The sequence below is a fragment of the Caretta caretta genome, chromosome 1 (genome assembly GCF_965140235.1).
Source record: "Caretta caretta isolate rCarCar2 chromosome 1, rCarCar1.hap1, whole genome shotgun sequence".
NCBI classification, from domain to species: domain Eukaryota; kingdom Metazoa; phylum Chordata; order Testudines; family Cheloniidae; genus Caretta; species Caretta caretta.
This window is the reverse complement of record NC_134206.1, coordinates 244,409,757-244,431,521: the sequence shown is the minus strand read 5'-3', so window position 1 is coordinate 244,431,521 and position 21,765 is coordinate 244,409,757. Positions and strand designations below refer to the sequence as shown.

Here is a 21,765-nt window from a genome sequence, read left to right as displayed (position 1 = left end):
AGAAGTGGCAGCTACTTGAGGACCTGGCCTGAAGGAGTGGGAAGGCAGGGGGAGAGCACTGGGCCTCCTCTGCAGACATGTATGATAAGAATGGGTCCCAGGGTTTTCTGAGGGTGGTAAGTAGCAGGGTGATGAGGTAGCTGGGGGTGGTAAGTGAGTCCTCTTTGGAAGAGGGGTCCAAAGATAGGTGTTCTTCTTGGAGGTTCAAATTCGTAGAAACCCATCAGCTCCCATCCCCTGCAGAGTCCAGTTCAAAAACCTCTTTGGCAGCTGAACCCTGTTGGCCTTGCCCAGCTCTAGAGGGAGTTGCCAGTTCTCATTGGGTCTGGGAGAGCTGGGTTTCAGCTCAGGAGCTGCAGCACCTTGGACTGCAATGAAGGCGGAGGCCAGACCTGAGCCAGGCACTCACCTTGCCTGTGGACTTGACTCCTTTCCAGATGCAGAAGTAGCAGATGACCCAGGCGAGCAGGAGGCAGAGAGACAGCTCCCAGCGCAGGCTTCCCAAGTGCTCTATGCCAGTGGAAATCTTCAACACTCTCCTCCTGGGAAGGCAGACAGACACTGAGTCTTGCTAAGTTCAGCTGTTAGATCCTCAGTGACCAGCTAGTCATCCTTGAGGGCCCCTATGATGCCTTGCCGTTTCGGGAGAACAAGCCCTAACCCTGAACTGTGCACCTCAGGAAAGCACAAAGGACATTCCTCAACTGTTTCCCTCTCCAAAATGAAAGGTCCGGTGGGCAGGATCCCAGCCTAGGGGGCAGGAGACCTGGGCTCCATTCCCAGCTGTGTCACTGACCTGCTTGGGCAGGACACTTCACCTCCATTCCCTCTCCCTCCCTTTGTCTTGTCTATTTAGACTGCAGGGTCTTTGGGTCAGGAACTCTCTTACTACATGAGTGTACAGCACCTAACACAACATGACCTCTGATCACAGCTGCTGCATACTGCATGACAAATAATAAGATTTCCCTACCTCTCAGAAGTGCTTTAAACCAGCTGGTGTTCTGACAGAGATCACAAGGGATTCTACATGTGGACCACCCTCAGCTAATTCCTTCCAACCCCATTAGGTGGGATGACAAAGGGTTGGGATCACACAGTATAAAGGTATTCCCCTTTAGGAGCCAAATCTGCAAGGCAGCACATGCCACGCCCAGGACTGTAGAAGACAGCGTGACAAAGCAAGAGAATAATGCAGATCACCGAGGACACTAACTACACAGCAGCTTCCATTGCTGCAGCCTCAGCTACTCTTTCCCAGCTGCTGGAGAATGGAAGTTGCAGGCCTCTCCCACGATATTGTCCCCACACCCAGAGATCAGAAGATGAACCCCGCATCTTTTCTGCAGTCCCCACCCACAAAGTTTGGGCCAAGCAACACCCTAGAGCCCCAGCAGTTAGAGGCAGGTGATGCACATGTGCCCTCTCCTGCTGCATCATCCAACAACTAAAAGATGCACCTCCTGGAACGCCAACAATCCAAGATGGGCAATGCACTTGCACCCTTTCCTGCTTCACAGCCCCATCAGCCAGGGACCAAGAAAATACCTGCTCTCCCCATCAACAGTCCCGCACAAAGGCAGGATCTCACAGAGCCCAAGAGAAATCCCCCTTCCCTTTCTGGCATTTCCCCATCTCACTTATTTTCCTAGTGCCAGCTAAATGGAGGCCTCGTGTGTGCATGCAGCAGTGAACGGCACAAGGACATACAGCATGAAGGGACCCTGGCAGGGTACAAGAGCAAAACAGTAACAGAGCATGGGACTATAGACCAAGGGGGCACCAAGTGCAGCTCAAGGGAGCCCCAGAAGGGCACACAATACAGTGCAGATTTGCATCTTTCAAGCAAACGTCTACCCTCTTCCCCTGGCCCTACCCTCCATTTCCCAGCGAGTGAGAGCAGAGCCTGCTTCTCCCCTGTATCAGAGGCTGAGACCAAGGAGCTGGAACAATGGAAATTTCCACTCCCATGTGCTGTTGTCCCAATACTACAGAACCGTTCAAAACATTGGATTTTAATCTCAGTCTCTCAGCTGCCAGCCATGGGCAGAGCAGGCCAAGAAATGCCAGCCCTGCAGCTCACGCTGTACACGTGATAATCCAAGAGAAGCCACAGGAGAGAGAAGAGGGGGGGATAAACAAGGAGAGTTAGTGAAAGGCAGCACGAGAGAGGAGAGAAGCAAACTCTTTGCTTATTAACACATCGACACAGCACCTTCCATCCCAGAAGGAACCCCCCGCGTTCCTGTGCGGATCAGAGAGGTCAGAATCATGTCCCTGTGCTCAACGGGAGCTGCCAAAGGTTGTTGCTCAACAGAGCACAGCAGCTCTGCACAACAGTTTGGGACAGGCAGGGAGGAACACTGCAGCCGTTTACATCTGCAAGGGGGATTTAGGGTTGCCGAAGGGAGTTTACTCCGACTGAAATGAAGCCGAGACACCGTGCCTAGCAATTCCCCTCCTCCCACCAGGGGCTGTGGAATCTTCAGTGATCACAAGCCCTTGTTTTTACATCTTATCCAAACGTCCCCATCCTCCAGCCCAACGTGCTGGGCTGAGCACTGACGCTAAGGGAGAGTCCCTCCTGCTGAGTCACCAGCACTGAGTCCTGCAGCACTAATGTTTCTTGAGGGGGCCCCCCCAAATTCACACACTGAGAAGGCCCAACCTTGCAAGACACGAGAGGTGTGGCTGCTACCCTGTGGAGGTCCACTGATCTCACCCCATTCCCAGCTGTACTGACAGTGTTTTCCACATTATACTAGCCCGGGATAAAATTACAAAGATAACCCATAGAGTAACCCCGAGGCCAGTTGAGCTTCTCTCTAGAGCAGAAACAAGGGCCAAGTTCATCCCTGGTGCAACTCCACTGATATCCTACTTTAACTCCACTGTGTCAGTGGAGTTTATACCCAGGATGAACTTGACCCGATGTGTCAAGAAGAGATTTAGACTGAAAATCTGCGATCGCATCGGGCTACGCTCGTATAAAGAATGACAGCGAGCAGGTTGAAGAGAAAGAGAATATGGGAGAAAAGAGCTGGAAGAGAAGAGTAGTTGTGTTGTAACCAGAAGGAGAGAGAGAGAGAGAGAGAGAAGAGAACAGAAACAGGTAGAGGATGTGAGATGAGAACGATCAACAGAGAACGAATCGGACCAGGGGCAGGAGAAAGAGCAGTGAAGATGAGGTCTGTTCACAGAGAACCAGTTCTAATCTCATTTACCCCTGTGCAACCCCTCACTGAAGTCAGTGAGACTGCATAGGTGTGGGGCCAACATTTGGGTCACAGTGTAGGAAAGACAGGGAGAACATAAATAACACAGGATGCCAGAGTATCCTCTCAGGTACACCTGTGTGAATCCAGAGGCACTCCACTGACCTCAGTGAAGTTACTCTAAATTAACAGAATGGTAATCAAGAGCAGAATTTGGCCCATGTTTTTCTCCTGGGTGCTGTCCTGTTTGAGGTGTTCCTAGTTTATACACCTCAGGGTTTTCAGAAGTGCCTGGTGGGGCTGAGAGTCATCGCTGGGGAATTGTAACTCCCAGAGGAGTCAGAGAAACACAAGCCTTTCACTTACTCCCAGAACTCGATGACAGGGGAGGTGGCGTTTTCGGTCGTCACGTTTAGAGAGGCGTTTGCCTTCTGGAATTCCACGCAGTTCTCTGCAGGACAGGCCCAGGGAGAGAGAACATAAACAGATACAACTGGAACAGCCGAGCCCCTGGGAAATGCTCAGGGGCAAAAGTAACTTAAAGGACTTACTGGTATGCAGGGCAGCTGGGCTCCTGGACAAGGTCGGGCGGGGGGGCAGCTCTGGGCCCCCGAAAGGGGCAGGGGCTGGGGCCAGACTCCCCCAGCCAGCCCTTCAGCAGTGCACAGCCCGTACCGCCCAGGGCTCTGGCAGCAATTTAAAGGGCCTGGGACTCCAGCCGCTGCCAGGAGCCCCGGGCCCTTTTAAATTGCCAGGTCCCAGGGCAGCTGCCCCTTTTGCCCTACTCCCTCAGCGGCCCTGCGGTACGGTGCTTAAAGCGCTGCCACAGCAGCATTTTAACACTGGCTGTGTACCGGCAGCCACTTTCTTACCGGTATGCCATACCGGCCCACTTTCACCTCTGGAAATGCTGCAGATCCCCTTTCCATCCAGCAGCATAATGTTCAAAGGGAGACAAATATTCTAAAATCCCTACTCTTGCTCAGAACAAGAGGTCCTTCCAGGGCAGGGTTGGGGTCCCATTGGCAAAGCAGTGCTGGGATGAAACCAAGGACTGTATGATCATAAAGGTTAAATGCCCCTTTTCCCTCCAAGGGGAGAGGTGGGCCCTCCCAAGTAGGAATGGGCTCCCATTATTGAAGCAGAGCCCAGGAAGCAGAGGGCTGAATATAGACTGAATTTCCCTCCCGTCCCCACAGCTGCCAGGAAAGGGAAGCCTCCTCCAGAACTGAGATCTGTTGTTGGAGCAGCACGGGGAAGCCTGCATAACACACCAGCTGGTTCATTGCTCTGATCAAGCATAGTGAAAGACTGAAATCAATGGGAGCTGTGGGTGGCTGGCATTTTAGAGCATTTTCTAGAAGAGACCCAGCTTATCAAATGAAATTGAGCCTCTTCTCCTCTACCATCAGGAGGACTGATGTTGTGTCAGGTAGTATGGCAATAAACCAGGCCCCTCCCCCGCTCACACCGGCCTTGGCCCCTCCCTCAGAGCAAGCTGGATGTTGCTTTCTCAGGTTAGATGGTATTTGCTTGTGGCAGATTTTTCCCTGCAAACTGATGGAGAGTTGGAGGAGACGACAAGATAGAGAGGAATTCAGCGTTACCTGTGTTCCACTCGTGGTCACAGCTGCCCCAGGGAAGGTCTATAGTGAACGAACTGAAGAGGTAAAACAAGGCCCAAGCCAGGACAATAACGTAATAGAAATTCAGGAGTACGACGATCACCTGGGAAGCATAACCAATTCCTGCAGAGAGAAGGGCCTCAGTGTTCATAAACAAGGAGAGGAACACGAGCTAGAATAGCCTCAGGGCCAGAGCCTGCCACAGCACCCTGCTTCTCCAAGCCCTCCAAACCCGCCTCTGTCTGTACTGCCTACTGCTCCAGTTCTCTCACCATTTTGGGGTTCCCTTGCTGCAATGTGAACATTGGCCTGGCGACCAATCCATCCATCACCATCTTCCCAGTGATATCCAGACTACCTTCCATGGCCTCACGTTGTCATGGCAGGCAGTGAAGCTCCCTTGGGAGACGGACTTCCACATAAGAAAAGTGTTTGTGATCTACTGCACCTGTGGGCTGCAACTTTCAGGGCAGTTGCCAACAGGTGTCAGGGTTTCCTCATGACCCCTGCCTTATTCATGCTGCTAAGTGGCTGGAGAATCCTGGCTAGAGTCTGTAGAGACTAATGAGTACAGCAGGGTCAGAATTACGCTTTAATAATCACTGGAACCAAACTTTTACCAGCAGAGAAAAGAGAAAAGCCAAAGCTATGGAATAATGTTTATAACTCCTGGAGGTCAACAACCTCTAAAGGCAAAGCACTGCATACATTGGGGTCCTCTATAGGCCAGCGTCTCTTATACCAATTCAGACAGCTGCTGGGATATTCATGGTTCAAATAAACCACAGTCTATTATGAGCTACTCCACTCAGGACTCACTTTAGGAAATGATGCAGGAGCGTTTGCTGAGTTGGAGGGAAAGGGAGGGTGTTGTTTACAGATACTCCGAGCAACATGTGCCAGCAGGCATCTCTGTAAGGAGCTCATGATAGGAAAGTGATTCTCAAACTTTTGTACTGGTGACCCCTTTCACATAGCAAGCTTCTGAGTGCGACCCCCCCCTTATAAATTAAAAACACTTTTTTATATATTTAACATCATTATAAATGCAGGAGGCAAAGCAGCGTTGGGGTGGAGGCTGGCAGCTCATAACCCCGCCCCCCCCCTCGCATGTAATAATCTCCCGACCCCCTGAGGTTTCCCGACCCCCAGTTTGAGAACCCCTGCAGTAGGAGAATGGCTGCAAAGTTGTAGCTGTATAGGGCGCTCCAAGCTATTGTAGTTCCAGCCTCTGTGGTGTTTTCCTGAAATACTGCACCCTGTTAGCAAGGGATGATTCCTCTGGGAAAGGGTTAAGCAGGCTTTGCAGGTAACTCATTATTTCATCTGGAGATAATGGAGAGTGGGAGGCTTCCTGGGGCATGAGGATCTGTGAGTGGACTGAGCAGTCCTCAGGGAGGCACTCTAGGAGCAGCCATGCCTGAGGAGATGTGAGCTGCTCTTTGCGTTTTCATATAATGCATTTGTTTGTTAATAAAGCCACGCCCCAGGAAGGGATGGGAGTTTGGACTTTGCACAGCATGTGGATTGTATTTGCACAGCAGGGTGAGCAGCCACCTACTAACATAAAGAAACAGAAATTTACACCACTGTTCCATTTAGCCAAGTGGCCTCATGTACTCTGGCAATCCTCAGTTAATTCTGTAGCTATCTCCCTGGCTTTCCACAGCACCTGGTGTTTTGGACAGAACACCTTGCAGCCCTTTCAGGGAAGTTGGAACATGAAGGTTTTTTTATTGAATTAAATATGGAAGTGAGAAGTGTGTCTCCTGTCATTCAGTTCAATATTACTGTTTTGATTTTGCTCAACCTCACATTTTTAGTTTTCAATGTGCTGGAAGTTTTTATATGAGCAGCAAACTACCAGATCTGTAGAAGTTGTTAGGGGAGGAGCTGGAGGGTTTTGGCAGATGGATAGGAGACAGTTGAGACTTCTGGTACCTAGGAAAGCATCAGTAGTGTTTGGATTGAGGGATAAACACCCCATTGGATGATTATGCTAAAATGATGTCATAATTGGTTTGAGAGTTAACACCACATTAAGATGACTGGGGTAGTTCACACCTCTCAGAACTATTGTTTCAGGCTGTCTGCAAACTCAGGAAGATGACATGGCATCAGTTTAAATGTAAGTTCATATATTTTAGGTTTTCTTTGCAATAATAAGGGTTACAGCAGTTTTAATTATTTAAATAAAATTTTCCCTCCAGGAGCACAATTCTGCCTGTGGGCAGATTCCATAGCCAGAGCTCACACCTCAGTGCAGGAGGTGAAGAGAGCCAGTGATGTGATTTGACAAGGAGAGCGAACATGACCAGAGTGATGGGAAAGGCAAGAGATTTTTTTCAGCACCATTTTGGATGAACAACAGGGGAGCGAGGGGAGAGTCCAGGAGACTTTTAGGGCAGGCTCTCACCTTCCTCTAAAGCATCATCATATACTGATGGTGTGAGAGGCAGCAGAATACCAGATGAGGTACATCATGAACTGATCTGAGAGGGTAAACACAATTCTTCATGGTAACACCATAGGCACTTTCAAAGAATTTCTCAGAGAACAGCATGGGTACGGTGGGAGAGCTTTACCTGGGTCTCTTAAGAGGGAGAGATGTCCCAGCTCTAGTTCCTGACCCTTGCACTATTTTTCCCCTCATTCCCCCACCAAAAAAGTGGTGCACTCTGAGGTCTACTCACCTTCAAAGAGAGGGCAGAGCTTCCGCCAGGCAGTGACCCCTCCCTGGCTGGTGTACTGCCCTAGCGCTGTCTCCAGGAAGAACACTGGGATCCCACAGGTGAAGAGGAAGATGAGGTAGGGGATAAAGAAAGCACCTGGCAGATTTAAGCATTGTACATGGGAAAGAAAACATGTTAGACCATTGACCATAGACTGAAAATTTCCCCCAGGACAGAGAATGCTCCAAGAAGGGTCCCTGAGAAAGGAGACACAGATGGCAATATGGGCTGTAGAGAACAGAAGAGGGAAGGGCCAGGATGCAAGGGGCCTGGGAGACACGGTAAAGAAAAAAAATCCCTATCAATTTATCAAGGAAATGGTGCTAGCAATAACCCAGTTCAAACACAATTACTGCTTGCATAGTCTCAACCATAGTGTGAATGAGGCATTAAAACCTGATGTGGTATAAAGACAAACCTGCCAGTTGCCTCGGGAAATTAAAATCTGCATCTGTGGTGAAGAGGCCTGATCGCATTACCCAAGTCTTGTTACTGCTTCAGTTGTAAGCTCTCCTGGGCAGGGTCAATGTCTTTACATGTGTATGCACAGGCCTACGTGGCCTATGTTCTCACAAATTTTAGCATGAGTCTCATGATAGTTTCTTAAAGCCTCAACTCCTGGAGTCATATAATTCCATGAGAATCTCAGATTCATCTTTTTATAAATGTTTCTAGCTCCTATGGTGGGGAGAAAAGCTTAAACATGAACCCTAAAGGCTCAAAAACCAGAAGGCAAATACAAAGAAACTCCAGACACACACTTACACTTTTTAAGAAATCTCAGCATTTTTTTGGAAACTGACATGATTTTTGAATGCTTGGAGCTGGTAATAATCAGGATGGCTAATGTACAAATATTGAATAAACTCAGCCTGCTCCCACCATTCCACCCAATTTGGATTTTTGTTCACCTTATTTCCTAGCAGTTTGTAAGAGGCAGAAGCACAACTGAAAGGAAAGTAGTACAGAAAGGTATTTCACTCACATTGGGCGCCCAGTCCTGCTGCTGCTACTGGAGTTTATGGCAAATTTCCCACTACCTACAGTGGGAGCGAGAAGCCCCAGGAACATCAGAGAAGTAAGAAATCAACTATTTGGATTTAAAATACACACACGTCTTGTGTCTGAGCTGACCAAAAACCTTTCTGAAAAATATTTCAAAAATTGAAAACATGGGAAATAACAGAACTTGATTCACATTTTCAATTAAAATGCCACCAGAAAAATGAAGCCAGTTACAACTGGTGTATGTAATTAGTTTTTATTTGTCAATCGGCTCTAATCTTGTGTGGTTTTATTTTATTTTAAACAGCTTTTCACTGGTTAGTGCAACTTGCAGGGCCAAAATGCTGGGGAGGAGTGTGGGGGATGAGAGTTACTTTTTGCCTAGACACAAAAGTTACACCACTTTAACTACACTGGTATAGTTATATCAGTACATCTGCCTAGTGTGGTCAGAGTTATGCCAGTGTAAAGGTGCTTATACCGATATAGCTCATTCCTGTATAGTTTATTCCCCTTTTCACATAGGAATAGTCTATAGGGCCTCTCATTTGTGCTGATACAACTGCGTCCACGCTAGGCTTGTATTTGTATAACCAAATTGGTACAAAAATCACCCCCCTAACCAACATAGTATACCTGTGTGTAGGCCAGGCCTTAATCATCTCCCCAGAGTTGCTAGGTAACAGCATCGTCCCCACTCACAGTAAGTTGAGCCACCAAAAGTTCTGAAGATGCAATACTGCTATCTTGTGTTTTATTGGCTCAGCCGTTCATCACTCAGTGTCCTGCTGGGGGAGTTGTGTGGGTGGAGTTCTGGAACAAGGCTAGAAGCTTTCCTTCTCTCTTCTACCCATGTAGTTGAAGTAAGCTTCTTAACAAAATCTCTTGTTTTTCAAATCTGCTGCTACTTCAGTACCGTTATTCCCACATCACCACCACCACATACCCCACCTGTGAGCAAGCTGGCATCCTGCTGACACAGGAGTGGGAACGGTTTTAGGGTAATTAATTTTTTGGCCAGAAAAGTTTTCTAAAGACATCTTTGGGTGAGCTGCAGCAGCATTACAGTTCCGCAGTGTGTATCCAAGTCGGGCTCTGGAGTGATCCCATGGCGCACACAGAAGGTGCTCCAGTTTACATCGCATCAGCATGGGCTTGAGAATGGATCTTGCTGACATCCATTTTATCTAAAGAAGTAATTTGTGCCGAATGAAATGAGTGAACTTGCTCAAGGAAACTCAAGAGCTGTTCCTCTGCCTGGTTCTCCTACTGTAATGGGCTCTTGCAAGGTTTAACACAGTTTCTGTGCACTAATTGCTGCTGTTATTAAACTCCTTCCTCCATCCCCGGGCCAGGCCAATATTGTAACTGTGAGAAATTGCAAATTATAGTGAACTTCATTCAGCCCTGAATCAGCAAAGCTGCTGCGTCTGCTTTCTACTAGTCCTGGCACTGCCATTGCGATTGAAGTCTGGCCAGGCTAGTACAGAAGTTGACTGGTCCTTCGAATGAGGCACTGGGCTATCACACAGAATGGCTCCCTCTGGTTGTGGCTGCTGCTGCAAAGCACTGCCTAGGTAAATCTGCTTTATTGACTGAATGGGAGCCCATAGGTGATGCTTTCACCTCCTCCAGCAGAAAGGAGTTCAGCCTTTCAGATGCGGTTGCTTCAGAATTGCTCTCTTGTTTTTTAAAATTCAGTACTGAGCTAAAGCTGGCCTCTCCGGGTTGGGTTGGTATCTTCCCACACAAACTTTGAAAAATAATCCACATGAATGTAATGTTAGTAAAAGGTGCTGGCTTGACAGGTCTGGAAGCAGACGTCCTCTCACTCGCAGAACAGGCTCACCCAGGGACAGCAACACCAGCCTCCCCAGGAACCTTCAGCCCTGAGGCAGAGAGGCCACCGCCAGGAACAAGAGGAGAGACCAGTCTTCATGGCCTATTCACAGTCCTTGACCTCTCCTGAGAGTGTTGTTGGTGCCATGTGGAGGGGGGTGTCTTTCTGAGGTGGACCTCTGTCCAGTAGGAAAAGTACTGCAGCCTCCCTCACTTATTTCACACAGGCTACCAAATGACCTCTCCTATCTAGCAACAATAGTTGTCTTACTTGGGCTTCATCCACTTGTACCCTGAGCTCTGGCCCTCCCTCTTCCTCAGGATCTCTGGCTATTTCTAGTTCAGGGGTTCTCAAACTTTATTGCATCACGACCCCCTTATGACAACAAAAATTACTGCATGACCCCAGGAGGGGGGGGATCAAAGCCTGAGCCTGCCTGAGTCCCGCCGCCCCGGGCTGGGGGGCCAAAGCCCCACCACCCTGGGGGGGTGGGGGGATGCAAAGCCGAAGCCCAAGGGCTTCAGCCTCAGGCGGGGGGCCTGTAAACTGAGCCCTGCCACCCAGGGCTGAAGCCCTCAGCCCTGAGTGGTGGGACTCGGGCTACGGCTTCAGCCCCAGGTGGTGGGAGTTGGGCTTTGGCCCTGGACCCAGAAAATCTAATGCCAGCCCTGGCAACCCCTTTAAAAAGGGGTCGTGACCCACTTTGATGTCCTGACCCACAGTTTGAGAAACACTTCTCTAGTTTGTCCATTAGCAAGATGGCTTCCAATAAACCTAAAGGTTTGCTCATTTTGGAATCCTAACTCAGACTCCCCTTCTATCGCATGGATTATAAAATTACTCACGATCAAGTTTGCACACGTGTGAATGCCAAGTGGCTATTTCCTGGAGCATACAACCCAAAGCTAAGGCAGGCTTGCCTCTGCCTGACCTCCAGCTGACACATCTTAGCTTTGTCTTTGTGTGAGGCATAGGGGCTGTTGCAATTTAGCTTTCAATGCCAGTCAATTACAGGGCTTTCTGCTTTGAGACCAGGGGCGCTGGAACAATGTGTGTAATGGGGGGTGCTGAGAGCCATTGAACCAAACTGTAAACCCCAATATGATGGAAACCATTTCAAGCCGGGGGGGTGAGGCAGCACCTGTGCTTGAGGCACCACTCCATTGCACACCTCAGGCATAAGGATGCAAGGGTAGGTCATCACACACACATATACCTGGGACACCCCTTCTAGCACTTCCCTGTTTCATTTCCAAGCAAAGCCTAGTCCCACCCTGAGCACTTTCCCACACTGATGAACTGTGGCCTCTTCACACTTGACCTGCCAAACAGCCTTCACCATTCTTTTCTCTTGGAACCTCCATGGGTAACTTGTGCCTTGCAGGGGGTTACGGTGAAAGTGCAGTGCACTGGACCCTTTCTGGTAGCATGCTGCGTGTACCACAAGCTCACAGGAAAGGGGCGCAAGGAATCTGAACATGAAGCTCTATAGGCCCCTTCATGGGCTCCCAGGCATCTAGTAGGAAAGGAGGATGCTTTGTTTGGGCGGCAGTCTCTTATCCTCCTTATGGCCCAACCAGTAGTGGGCATCACACATACAAAACCATTACATGACCATTTTTTCTTGCCTGCACAGATTGGAAAATACATGTCACAACCATGATAAGGAACTATGATTGAGACTGGTTACGAACCAAGTGTAAAACACAAGGGCCTCTGATGTAGTTACAGCAGTGGGGGATGGGGGTAGGATTGCCGCTACATAGACAGCCAAAGAGTGGTACAATGTAGTGAAGCAAGGACATTTCACAACTGCTCAGGCCTGAGGCCCTAGGGACAAGACAACAGTCAGAGGAAGCGGTTACAACACAGCCAACCTGGTTACAGGGTTCCGTTTTGTACTTCAAGAGAGGCCTCTTAATTGCATCTCCGAAACAGGCTCAAGTCTTAGTTCAATTTTGCCAGTTTGAATCTCATTTTATCCTGCCTCAGGCACAGGCTAGGTCAAATCCTGAAGCCCTCACAAAATTTTTAATCTAGTGAAGCCAGGGGGAGTTTTACCCTGATAAAGGACTCTGAGGTCTGGCTTTGTAATTCTAGCCTCCCTCTGTTCCATTGTGTGATTGCTTTGTTCTCACAAATAAGATTCCAACCAAGCACAAGACCAGAGGTGGTGTGAACGTGGGGGTGAGACACAATGAGAGAGGAGAAAGGCACACCCATGCACACCCACACACTTCCCCAGTATTTCTCAATCAGAGAGGCCAACGTCCCTAGAGAGGGTTTAACCCCTTCCAGGGGAGGCATAACCTAAGCCCAGTCAGAGTGAAAAAGAAGGAACAGTTATTCCTTTTTTCATGTTGGACTTGGGTATTGGATACTGAACTCTAAATATTCAGGTTTCAGAGTAACAACAAGTGTTAGTCTGTATTCGCAAAAAGAAAAGGAGTACTTGTGGCACCTTAGAGACTAACGAATTTATTTGAGCATGAGCTTTCATGCTCAAATAAATTCGTTAGTCTCTAAGGTGCCACAAGTACTCTTTTTCTTTCTAAATATTCAAAAGATGATTCTTTGTTTGCAAAGTGGAGAGAGCCAAAAAGAAAGGAAAAGTAACAAGCTGCTCCGTTTCACGAAGTTCAAACGGATAATTTCTCACCTACCCCCCCATTTCACTTTCTTCTTCCCCAATAAAGGCTGTTTGGCAACCACCTCCTCTCCTCCCACCCCCCCCCCCCCAAGTCACATTATGACTCATTCTTTTTCTAACCTAGGGGGAAGGCAGCTAAAGGTCCCAAATGCAAAATATCCAGTTCAAGTGCAGGTCCAAATTTTTTTTTGAAAAATAAGAAATACATTTCTGGTCGACCCAAAAGAAAAATATTTCAAACATGTTTAGTGAACCAAACCATCAAAAAAGAGTTTCATTTGGATTTTGATGCTTTTAAATATTTAATTTTTTAAATATAATTGAGGGATGCTGTGAAACAAAAAGTCCTTCCAGAACAAAACACATTTTGTTTTGGAAATGCTGAAACAAACCATTTTGACATTTCCAGGTCCCCCCCGACTGAAACAATTTACAAAAATCAACCTGAATTCACAAATTGTTTTGGTCAAACTGAATCTGCATTTTCTGTTGAAAAATATTGCACAAATAATTTCACGCAGCTTTTGTCCCCAAATGCCAGATTCTGATACAGAGTTCAATCCCACCACAGCCTGTGAGTGTTTGGATCCATAGTTCTGGGTCTGGCTCACCTCTAGCGCTTATGAAATTTGGGAAGTCCATCTCTCTTTATCCTGAACTATCTGAGCAAATTGGGTTCTCTCTGATAAGACAGCTTCACAAAGGTTCTACACCACCCAAAGCCATCCCTTTCCTTCCAGGACTCTAGCACTTGATAATCATTACCACATCCTGGTTCACTAACAAACACCAACAACAGGGGCAGGAAGGTGGCTCTGTGAACTGCTTTTCCCATTCCAGCAGTGAGCAGTCTTCACATTATCCCTAAGTACTTCCAGGGGCTGTGCAGGGAGCCCAAGGGAACAGTACGGTGAATGAAAGCAGAAACCATGCAGCTTGCAACCTAGATACATTCCAGATTAAAAATGAAAAATAAGAAAAATCCTCCCTTCTAATCCCCCCTCAAAAATAAAACATTCCCAAGCACCAGGTGAAAAGAAGCAAATACCAAGTGAAAGCAGCTAACTGGCTAATCCTCTTCATGCCAGTGGCATGAGAAAGTGGTTTAGTGTTAGGGGGCTTATTCCTTCACCCACTTACTTCCCTGGTTCTTCTCGCATGAACAGAGAGCAACAATACCCGAAGTCCAAAGGTTCAAACAATTCGATGTTTATTGGGGTGAACTTCCAGCAAGCATGATTCCAGTTTCCTTCCTTAGTGTCCCCCTTCCCAGCTCTGACACCACAGAGCCTTACACCTGTGTCCCTGTTCCCATTCCTGCCCTTAGCCAAACATGATTCCAATTTCCTTACCCCCATTCCCTGTTCCCATTTCCCCCTTTAGCAAAACATGATTCCAATTTCCCCACCCCCATTCCCAGTTCCCATTTTCCCCACACACACACACCCCTTATGGTTAACCTGTCCCCCTTATTTTCAGGCTTGACTTGTTTTTCACCTCCCTTTCCTGGAGGGCCGTAATCTGAGTCTTGTAGTAGCTTGTTTGCTGACCAGATGTATTCATTATTTGCAGCTCCTTTGTGCCCATCAGCTAGATAATTTGCATTTACACAGAGGCTTACTAGCTTGCTTCTGGATCCAAAGCTGTTGGCATCTCAGACACTGTCTTAAAAGGGAAACATTTTACTTCCACTAGAGTTCTGATTACTTTCCACTTTCATCTCCTGCTCCAAAACACACAGAGATCTGAAAAAGAAAGCACAACCTATTGTGGCCCCTTTTGGAGCCCTAATAGGATTTTAATAAAGTACCATGTTTTATTTGCATTTCTTTTACCCCTTCTCCAATATACACTGCACACGTCCTGGGAAAATGCAAATTCCTTCCATATAGTTTAACCTCCATAACATTAGCCATATTAATTTTACACAAGGTGTAACTGCCTCCCCCATGCCCAGAGAGTTTTCATGCACACCCACCAAAGCAACAATCTGATCCTCCAGAGACACCCCAAGGGTCAGTGTTCGCATCATTCCTCCCCTTTTCCTTTTCTTTTTCCCATGCACACGCACAAAATTCTCTTTTGCCTAACATCCCTTGCACTGTGATTACTCTTTTTTATACAACTGTACCTGATTACACTCCCATCTTGTACAACTAGACACAAGCAGGGGGAGCCAAGTTAAATTCCAATAGAAACCCCTTACATCCTTAAGTGATTTTGATTACGTTACCCAATAGTCAAATACTTTTGCTCAGATTCTCTCTCCGCCTGCTGCCTGCAGCAGTCCCTTATAGACCATTTCTGTGGGAAAAGGGCCCATTTCCCCTCAGAATAGCTGTAAAGGCTTCTGGGGACAGAAGCATAGTGGTGGTAGTAGCCACTTGACCTGACCCCTTTGGATAATTTAATTACCAAGCTTCCATCCAATGTGACTGCTCAGAGTTGCACATACAGTTACATTTATATAACTGGGTTTTATCATTAAACAAAAACTTCCTTCTTGACATCTCACATAAGTATCCAAAGTATCCTCCATTAAAACATCAGAAAAACAAAAGAGCATGGAAAGGCAGGTTGCACTTTGAAACTTTTTTTTTTCCTTCTTTCTCTCCACTCCCCCAGGACCAGGTCCCAGCTCCAGTCTCTAAAGGTGGTCTGTTAACTCTGCTTTTGACTTTAAACCCTGTTGTTCCAGATCATCTTGAACTACCCCTAACTAATTTACAACCCTTCAGCAGCCCTTGCTGAAGCCACACCAAACTTGAAAGGTTACTGGCAGCTTCCCATAATGCTGCCCTTACTTCAAACCTCTCACAAGCAGACTGAAATGCCTCCTTTCCCTGGGAGGCATTCAGTCCCCATGGTCAGGGACCTTTTTCCACTACCCGTATACCAAGGAGGGTGGGCTCCTCAGCCACCTCCCATCCCTCTGGGTCCCCTGACACTTCCTCCATTTCCTTTTTAATCTCATCCCAGGTTGACCCCTACACCTGGTATGTGGGGAAAATGGGAACAGGGAAATTGGAATCATGTTTTGCTAAAGGGGGAAATGGGAACAGGGAATGGGGGTAAGGAAATTGGAATCATGTTTGGCTACGGGCAGGAATGGGAACAGGGCACAGGTGTAAGGCTCTGTGGTGTCAGAGCTGGGAAGGGGGACACTAAGGAAGGAAACTGGAATCATGCTTGCTGGAAGTTCACCCCAATAAACATTGAATTGTTTGCACCTTTGGACTTCGGGTATTGTTGCTCTCTGTTCATGCGAGAAGGACCAGGGAAGTAAGTGGATGAAGAAATAAGCCCCCTAACATTTAGTTAGACCCAGGAGACTTCAGTGCAAGGTCCCCATGCCACTCACTTTGCCAACTGAGACCTTCCGGAGAGTCTGATCAGTAATAAATCACCAAACATAAACAGGGAGAGTAATTCCTGCTCCACACACTGGAGAAGTTCTCCACAGAGAACACAGAAATATCTCTGACCTCTAGCAGGACTTGCAGGGAGGGGAGACGGTTTCAATTTTTCTTTAAGAAAAAAGTCTAACGGCAAAGCCTAAAAACAACAATCTACCCACAAAGTGAATTTGCTGCACTGGGGAATTCCCCATAGAAAAGATGAATGGAAATACGCCCCACAGGCTCACATATCCATTACTAATTATTACCTGCATAGCCCCAGGGTGCTTGGAAGGCAGGTCTCACACACACACAAAGATGCACACTCCATCTCCCACCTACATCACACTGTGTCAGTCACGTTCCCCATGTACATGAGCGTGCACACATCTCACATACACACCATCCCACTCAGGCAAGAAGATTTTGCAGGGAATGGAAGCAATGTTGGGGTTCTTCACAGACACCAAAGGAGTCTCTGAATACTACCTCAGCTCTTTTCCCCATAAAGCCAGTCTCACAGACACTGCTGTCTCTGCGCTTGTACTCACCCCGATGTCTCTCCTGGAGACGGTGTACCACTAATGTTAGCACCCATTGACTAGTGATACATACCCGAAGAGAGTCAGAGGATATGAGAGAAAAACTAGTCCTGAATCCCCTCAGTAATGCTGCGTGCCTGGCACCTCTGGAAAACTGGTGCCCTCGAGGTGCACAGGCATTTAGTTATTAAATGTTCACCTTCATGGTAGTCAGGCCCTTCACTTACAAGGATTTAATATCTACACATGTTACAGGATCCCATCCCTGTCACACACACAATGAGTACGACAGGCATCCCTGCAGGGCCAGACAGACATGCTGGGTAGCATCCAGGACATGTACTACACCAGTGGTTCTCAAGCAGGTTTCAGGGGGTCTGCCAAGCATGATCAGCATTAGACTTGCTTGGGCCCAGGGCAGAAAGCCAAAGCCCCGCTGCACAGGACTGCAGCCCAGGGCCCCAAGCCCTACCATCTGGGGCTGAAGCCTGAGCAATTTAGCTTTGTGGGGCCCCGGGCAATTGCCCTGCTTGCTACCCCTTAACACCGGCCCTAGTTTTACACGTAGAAAAACAGTTGTTGTGGCACGGGTACAGAGAACCCCTATACTATACCAGGAGTCCTTAACTCCTTGGGAACTTCCAGGAAATATGCAGATATGTCAGGCCTGTATGTGAAGAACTCCAGTCTGGTCACTGCTGGGAAATTGGCCTCTTGGGCATAGACAGCCAGGGCCCAGGCATTCCAGCAAATGGGTCCCTGGGGCACAGATGTGGACTCTGGAAACCTCTAGGAAACAAGCTTCCTAGCAGTGGACAAACACACTGAGCACTTGTGGGAAATTTGGTACAGACGGACACTCTGAAAAACTGCAAGATGTATGGTGCCAAGCGCATACGGCTGCCTCTGCCCTCCCCCAAGGAAATGCATTTCTTGGGCAAGTATAGATCGTCTAGAAATCAGGCCCGCTGTGCACACAGGTGCATACCCCAGAGGTACAGACAAGTTCAGACCACCTCTTGGAAACAAAGCTCTCAAGTGCAGATAGGCACAGAGCAATTCAAAATGCAAGTGACCATGGAGCTTTAAGGCCAATGGAGAACAACAGAGGGACATCAGTGGCTAGATGGGGTAACTGATGTAAGTGGTTAGAGCTAGGGCTGTACTTACCTCCACCATTCTTGTAACAGAGGTAGGGGAACCTCCAGACATTACCCAGGCCAATAATCTCCCCAGCCACGGATAGCACATATTCCAGCTTGTTGTTCCAATGGCCTCGTTCCAGTGTTTGATTCTCTTCTTCCTTCTGCTTTTCCATGCCTGGATGAGCAGGTATCGTCTCTCCATTGCTAACTGCCCCCGGGACTCTGTAATCCATCCCACCTTCAAAGAATTGGTACCATTTTTCAGCATTATGTTTACAATTCATTCAACTAGTCAGAAATTTATAAGAACATACTGGGTCAAACCAGTGGTCTATTTAACCAAGTATCCTGTCTTCTGACAGTGGCCAATGCCAGATGCTTCAGAGATAATGAACGGAACAGGGTAATTATCAAGTGATCCATCTCCCATCATCCAAGGTCAGCTTCTGGCAGTCAGAGACTTGGGGACACCCAGAGCATGGGGTTGTGTCCCTGGGCATCTTGGCTAATAGTCATTGATGGACCTATCCTCCATGAACTTATCTAGTCCTTATTTGAACCCAGTTATATTTTTGGCCTTCACAGTATCCCCTGGCAATGAGTTCCACAGGTTAACTGTGTGTTGTATGGAGACGTACTTCCTTATGTTTGTTTTAAACCTGCTGCCTATTAATTTCATCAAGTGACCCCTAGTTCTTGTGTTATGTGAAGGCTTAAATAAAACTTCATTATTCACCTGCTCAGTACCATTCTTAATTTTATAAGCCTCTTATCTTATCCCCCCCCTTAGTTATCTCGCCAAAAATGAGCAGTCCTAGTCTTTTTAATCTCTCCTCATATGGAAACTGTTCCATACCCCTAATTATTTTTGTTGCCCTTCTCTGTGCCTTTTCCTATTCTAATATGTCTTTGAGATGGGGCAAACAGAATGCATGCAGTATTCATGGTGTGAGTGTACCATAGATTTATATAGTGACATTGTGATATTTTCTGTCTTATTGTCTATCCCTTTCTTAATGGTTCCTAATATTGTTATCTTTTCTGACTGCAGTTGCACATTGAACGGCTGTTTCACAATGACTCCAAGATCTCATCATTTTGTATGTATAGTTGGAATTATGTTTTCCAATGTGCACTTACCGACATTGAATTTCATCTGCCATATTGTTGGCCAGTCACCTAGTTTTGTGACTCTTCACAGTCAGCTTTAGACCTAACTATCTTAAGCAATTTTGTGTCTGCAAACTTTGCCACCTCATCATTTACCCCTTTTTCCTGATCATTTATGAATGTGTTGAACAGCACTGGTCCCAGTACAGATCCTTGGGGGACCCTGTTATTTACCTCTCTTTCAGGCTAGAGCAGCTGAGGGACACAGACAGACACATCCCACTAGTTACTCTTGTATCAATCCTTACAATTCCTGATAGGGAATGTTATGTTTTTTTCCATATACTAAATGCACCTACATACCTTCAATCTCATGGATTTATTTTGGGTTAAAGGGGTGCTACCTTCTTTATCATCATTTAAAACAGACTCATTTCAAAACACTCCATCCTTTTGAAAGCGCATCCTTTAAATAGTACACATATTACTAATATTATTAGCTATGTACATTAATCTAGCACCGAGGCCACACTGCCCCAGGAGTTGTACAAACATAGGAGACAAGCCTTAACCAATTTTTTTAAATGTCTTGAAGATATTTTATAAGGGTTTTTCTACTCCCCTGTTGTAGTTTATAAGGTTTTTTTCGGGGAGGAAGAAACTGATTAACTCACAGGGAAGTCATGAAATTAACTATACTCAGTTACCTCACATGCACCAACCACCATCACATGCACAAAGTAAACAAACCAACAAATAGAGGAAAAAGTGTTTTCTTTTGACTGTCAGGTGAAGCGATCTTACCAGTGTTACTTGTAAGTAGAGGATAACAAGTTTTTCAGACAGAAATGGGATTTTTTCCACGCTGACCGTGTCCCTTTAGGAGAACAAGAATGATCAGTAAACTACGGCTTCAATGGGGGCACAGAGAGTTTCCTTTGCAACAGGCTGCAGCAGCTCTGCCTCTCAAAATAACTGCCTCTCTCCGCAGAGAGCAGAGTTCTCAGTGATTTAAAGGTGCAGTTTATGGGGGGAGGAAAAGGCATAGCAGTTATGAAATTATGTGTAACAAAGGAGCGGCAAGAGCTGTGAATTCCACCACAGCCAGTGCCCCAGCTCCATTCCCCTAAACCATTGCCCTACAATGTCTGCTAGGTGAGGCTAGGAACCAATAGCTGTGAGCAGCCCAAAGCCAATGCTTCTATGCTATTCCCTACAGTGACTCCTGCTAGCAGAGGCTGGGACTGCAGTAGCCTGCAGAGCTGGTGCTCATACACTGTTTAATAAAGTGCTTCTGCTGGTAGGAAAGCTCACAGCTGCTTTAATCCTGTTTGCTCACTGTCCTGCAAAGGTCCCTAGAGAGTCTTTTACTAAAGACTGGGACTGAATTAAGTGCAAATTCCTACACAGCCAGTGTTTCCAGAATACTGCAAGGAAACATTGGATAGGGGGTGCAGATTGTACCATGATTTTGCTGCAGCAATTCATGGGATATTTGTGCGTATTCATTCCCTACAAGGAGTACTAATGGCAGCAAAACTCAGCAGGATGTATCAGCAGAGGAGGAGGAGGATGGCTGCAGCTCCTACTTCGGTACTGTGCATAAGTAAGGATTGCTGAGAACTCTTTGAGCAATGGAAGCACATTCCTGCACACAGCATCTGCCATTGATCCCCCCTGTGCCCCACTGAGGCAGCTTGGCAAAGCCCCGTCTAATTCTCCTGTACCGCCAGTTCTCGCAAAGAGCAGAAAAACACAATGTCAACAAATGGTGTTCCCCAAAAATAGCCAGAAGAGTGGGGGTTGTACCCCAGCATACTCCAGAAAGTGTGCTTGTGTACACACACACACACACACCCCGCAGTAACGAACACTCCCAAGCATCTGACAGCAATTCATCAGAAGGAAAAAAAAACTTTACACACTAGAAAATTATTAAACAGCCAACCACAAGGTAACTAAAGGAGTTGGGGGAAGGAAAGCAGAAGACAACAGTGAGCCATTTACCTTAAGGAAGGAGCTGTCAAGGGTCTGATTGGAGGGAAATGTGAAAGCTGTAGTGAAAGGTACTGGCTATTTAAAGTGTGGAAGAAAAATTCTGCAGTGGTGCAATTCTACACTTTGCCCAACCCACATTCCTTCCCCCACTCCCCCAGGGCTGGACAACAACCTACACATGACTGATTGCATGACCATTGCAAAAGGGGCTCTCTCCCCTGTCCATAAAAGTGTTTTACTTTTTCCATGGGGGCGGGGAGAGGGGGGAGTGGCTGGCTCCATGTGTACCTCCACCTTGCTTTTGTCTGTCAGTCTCTCACCCTGTGTCTACTTCTGTCTCAGTTTGTTTCTTCCCCTCTCTGTCTACTTCTCTTCCTCTTTCCCTCTGTTACTCATTCTGTCTCTCTCTTCCCCCAGTTCAAGGGACAATAAATGAAAAATTCACACATGCCTGTCAAGTCCATACCAGAGACAAGTTCAAGTTCCAGGCTACATCAGAAACAGG

At 47.1% G+C, this 21,765-nt stretch overlaps 1 protein-coding gene across 3 annotated transcripts in view; it reads right to left on the bottom strand.

The window, feature by feature from the left end:
• The window catches only part of LOC125626305 (sodium- and chloride-dependent GABA transporter 2), a 56,716-nt gene extending 35,350 nt beyond the window's left edge, over window positions 1-21,366 (bottom strand). For 2 of the 3 annotated variants that reach the window (XM_048829092.2, XM_048829105.2), the window contains exons 1-6: window positions 21,270-21,366; window positions 18,178-18,390; window positions 7,534-7,668; window positions 4,823-4,963; window positions 3,582-3,666; window positions 410-542 (exon numbers count right to left, since the gene is read on the bottom strand). In XM_048829092.2, the coding sequence (XP_048685049.2) occupies window positions 410-542; window positions 3,582-3,666; window positions 4,823-4,963; window positions 7,534-7,668; window positions 18,178-18,385 (702 nt within the window). In that variant the 5' untranslated portion in view covers window positions 18,386-18,390; window positions 21,270-21,366. Of the gene's footprint in view, window positions 1-409; window positions 543-3,581; window positions 3,667-4,822; window positions 4,964-7,533; window positions 7,669-18,177; window positions 18,391-20,066; window positions 20,140-21,269 lie in introns of all 3 variants that reach the window. The other variant, XM_048829099.2, reaches the window with a different exon arrangement.
• Between the last annotated feature and the right edge of the window lie 399 nt (window positions 21,367-21,765).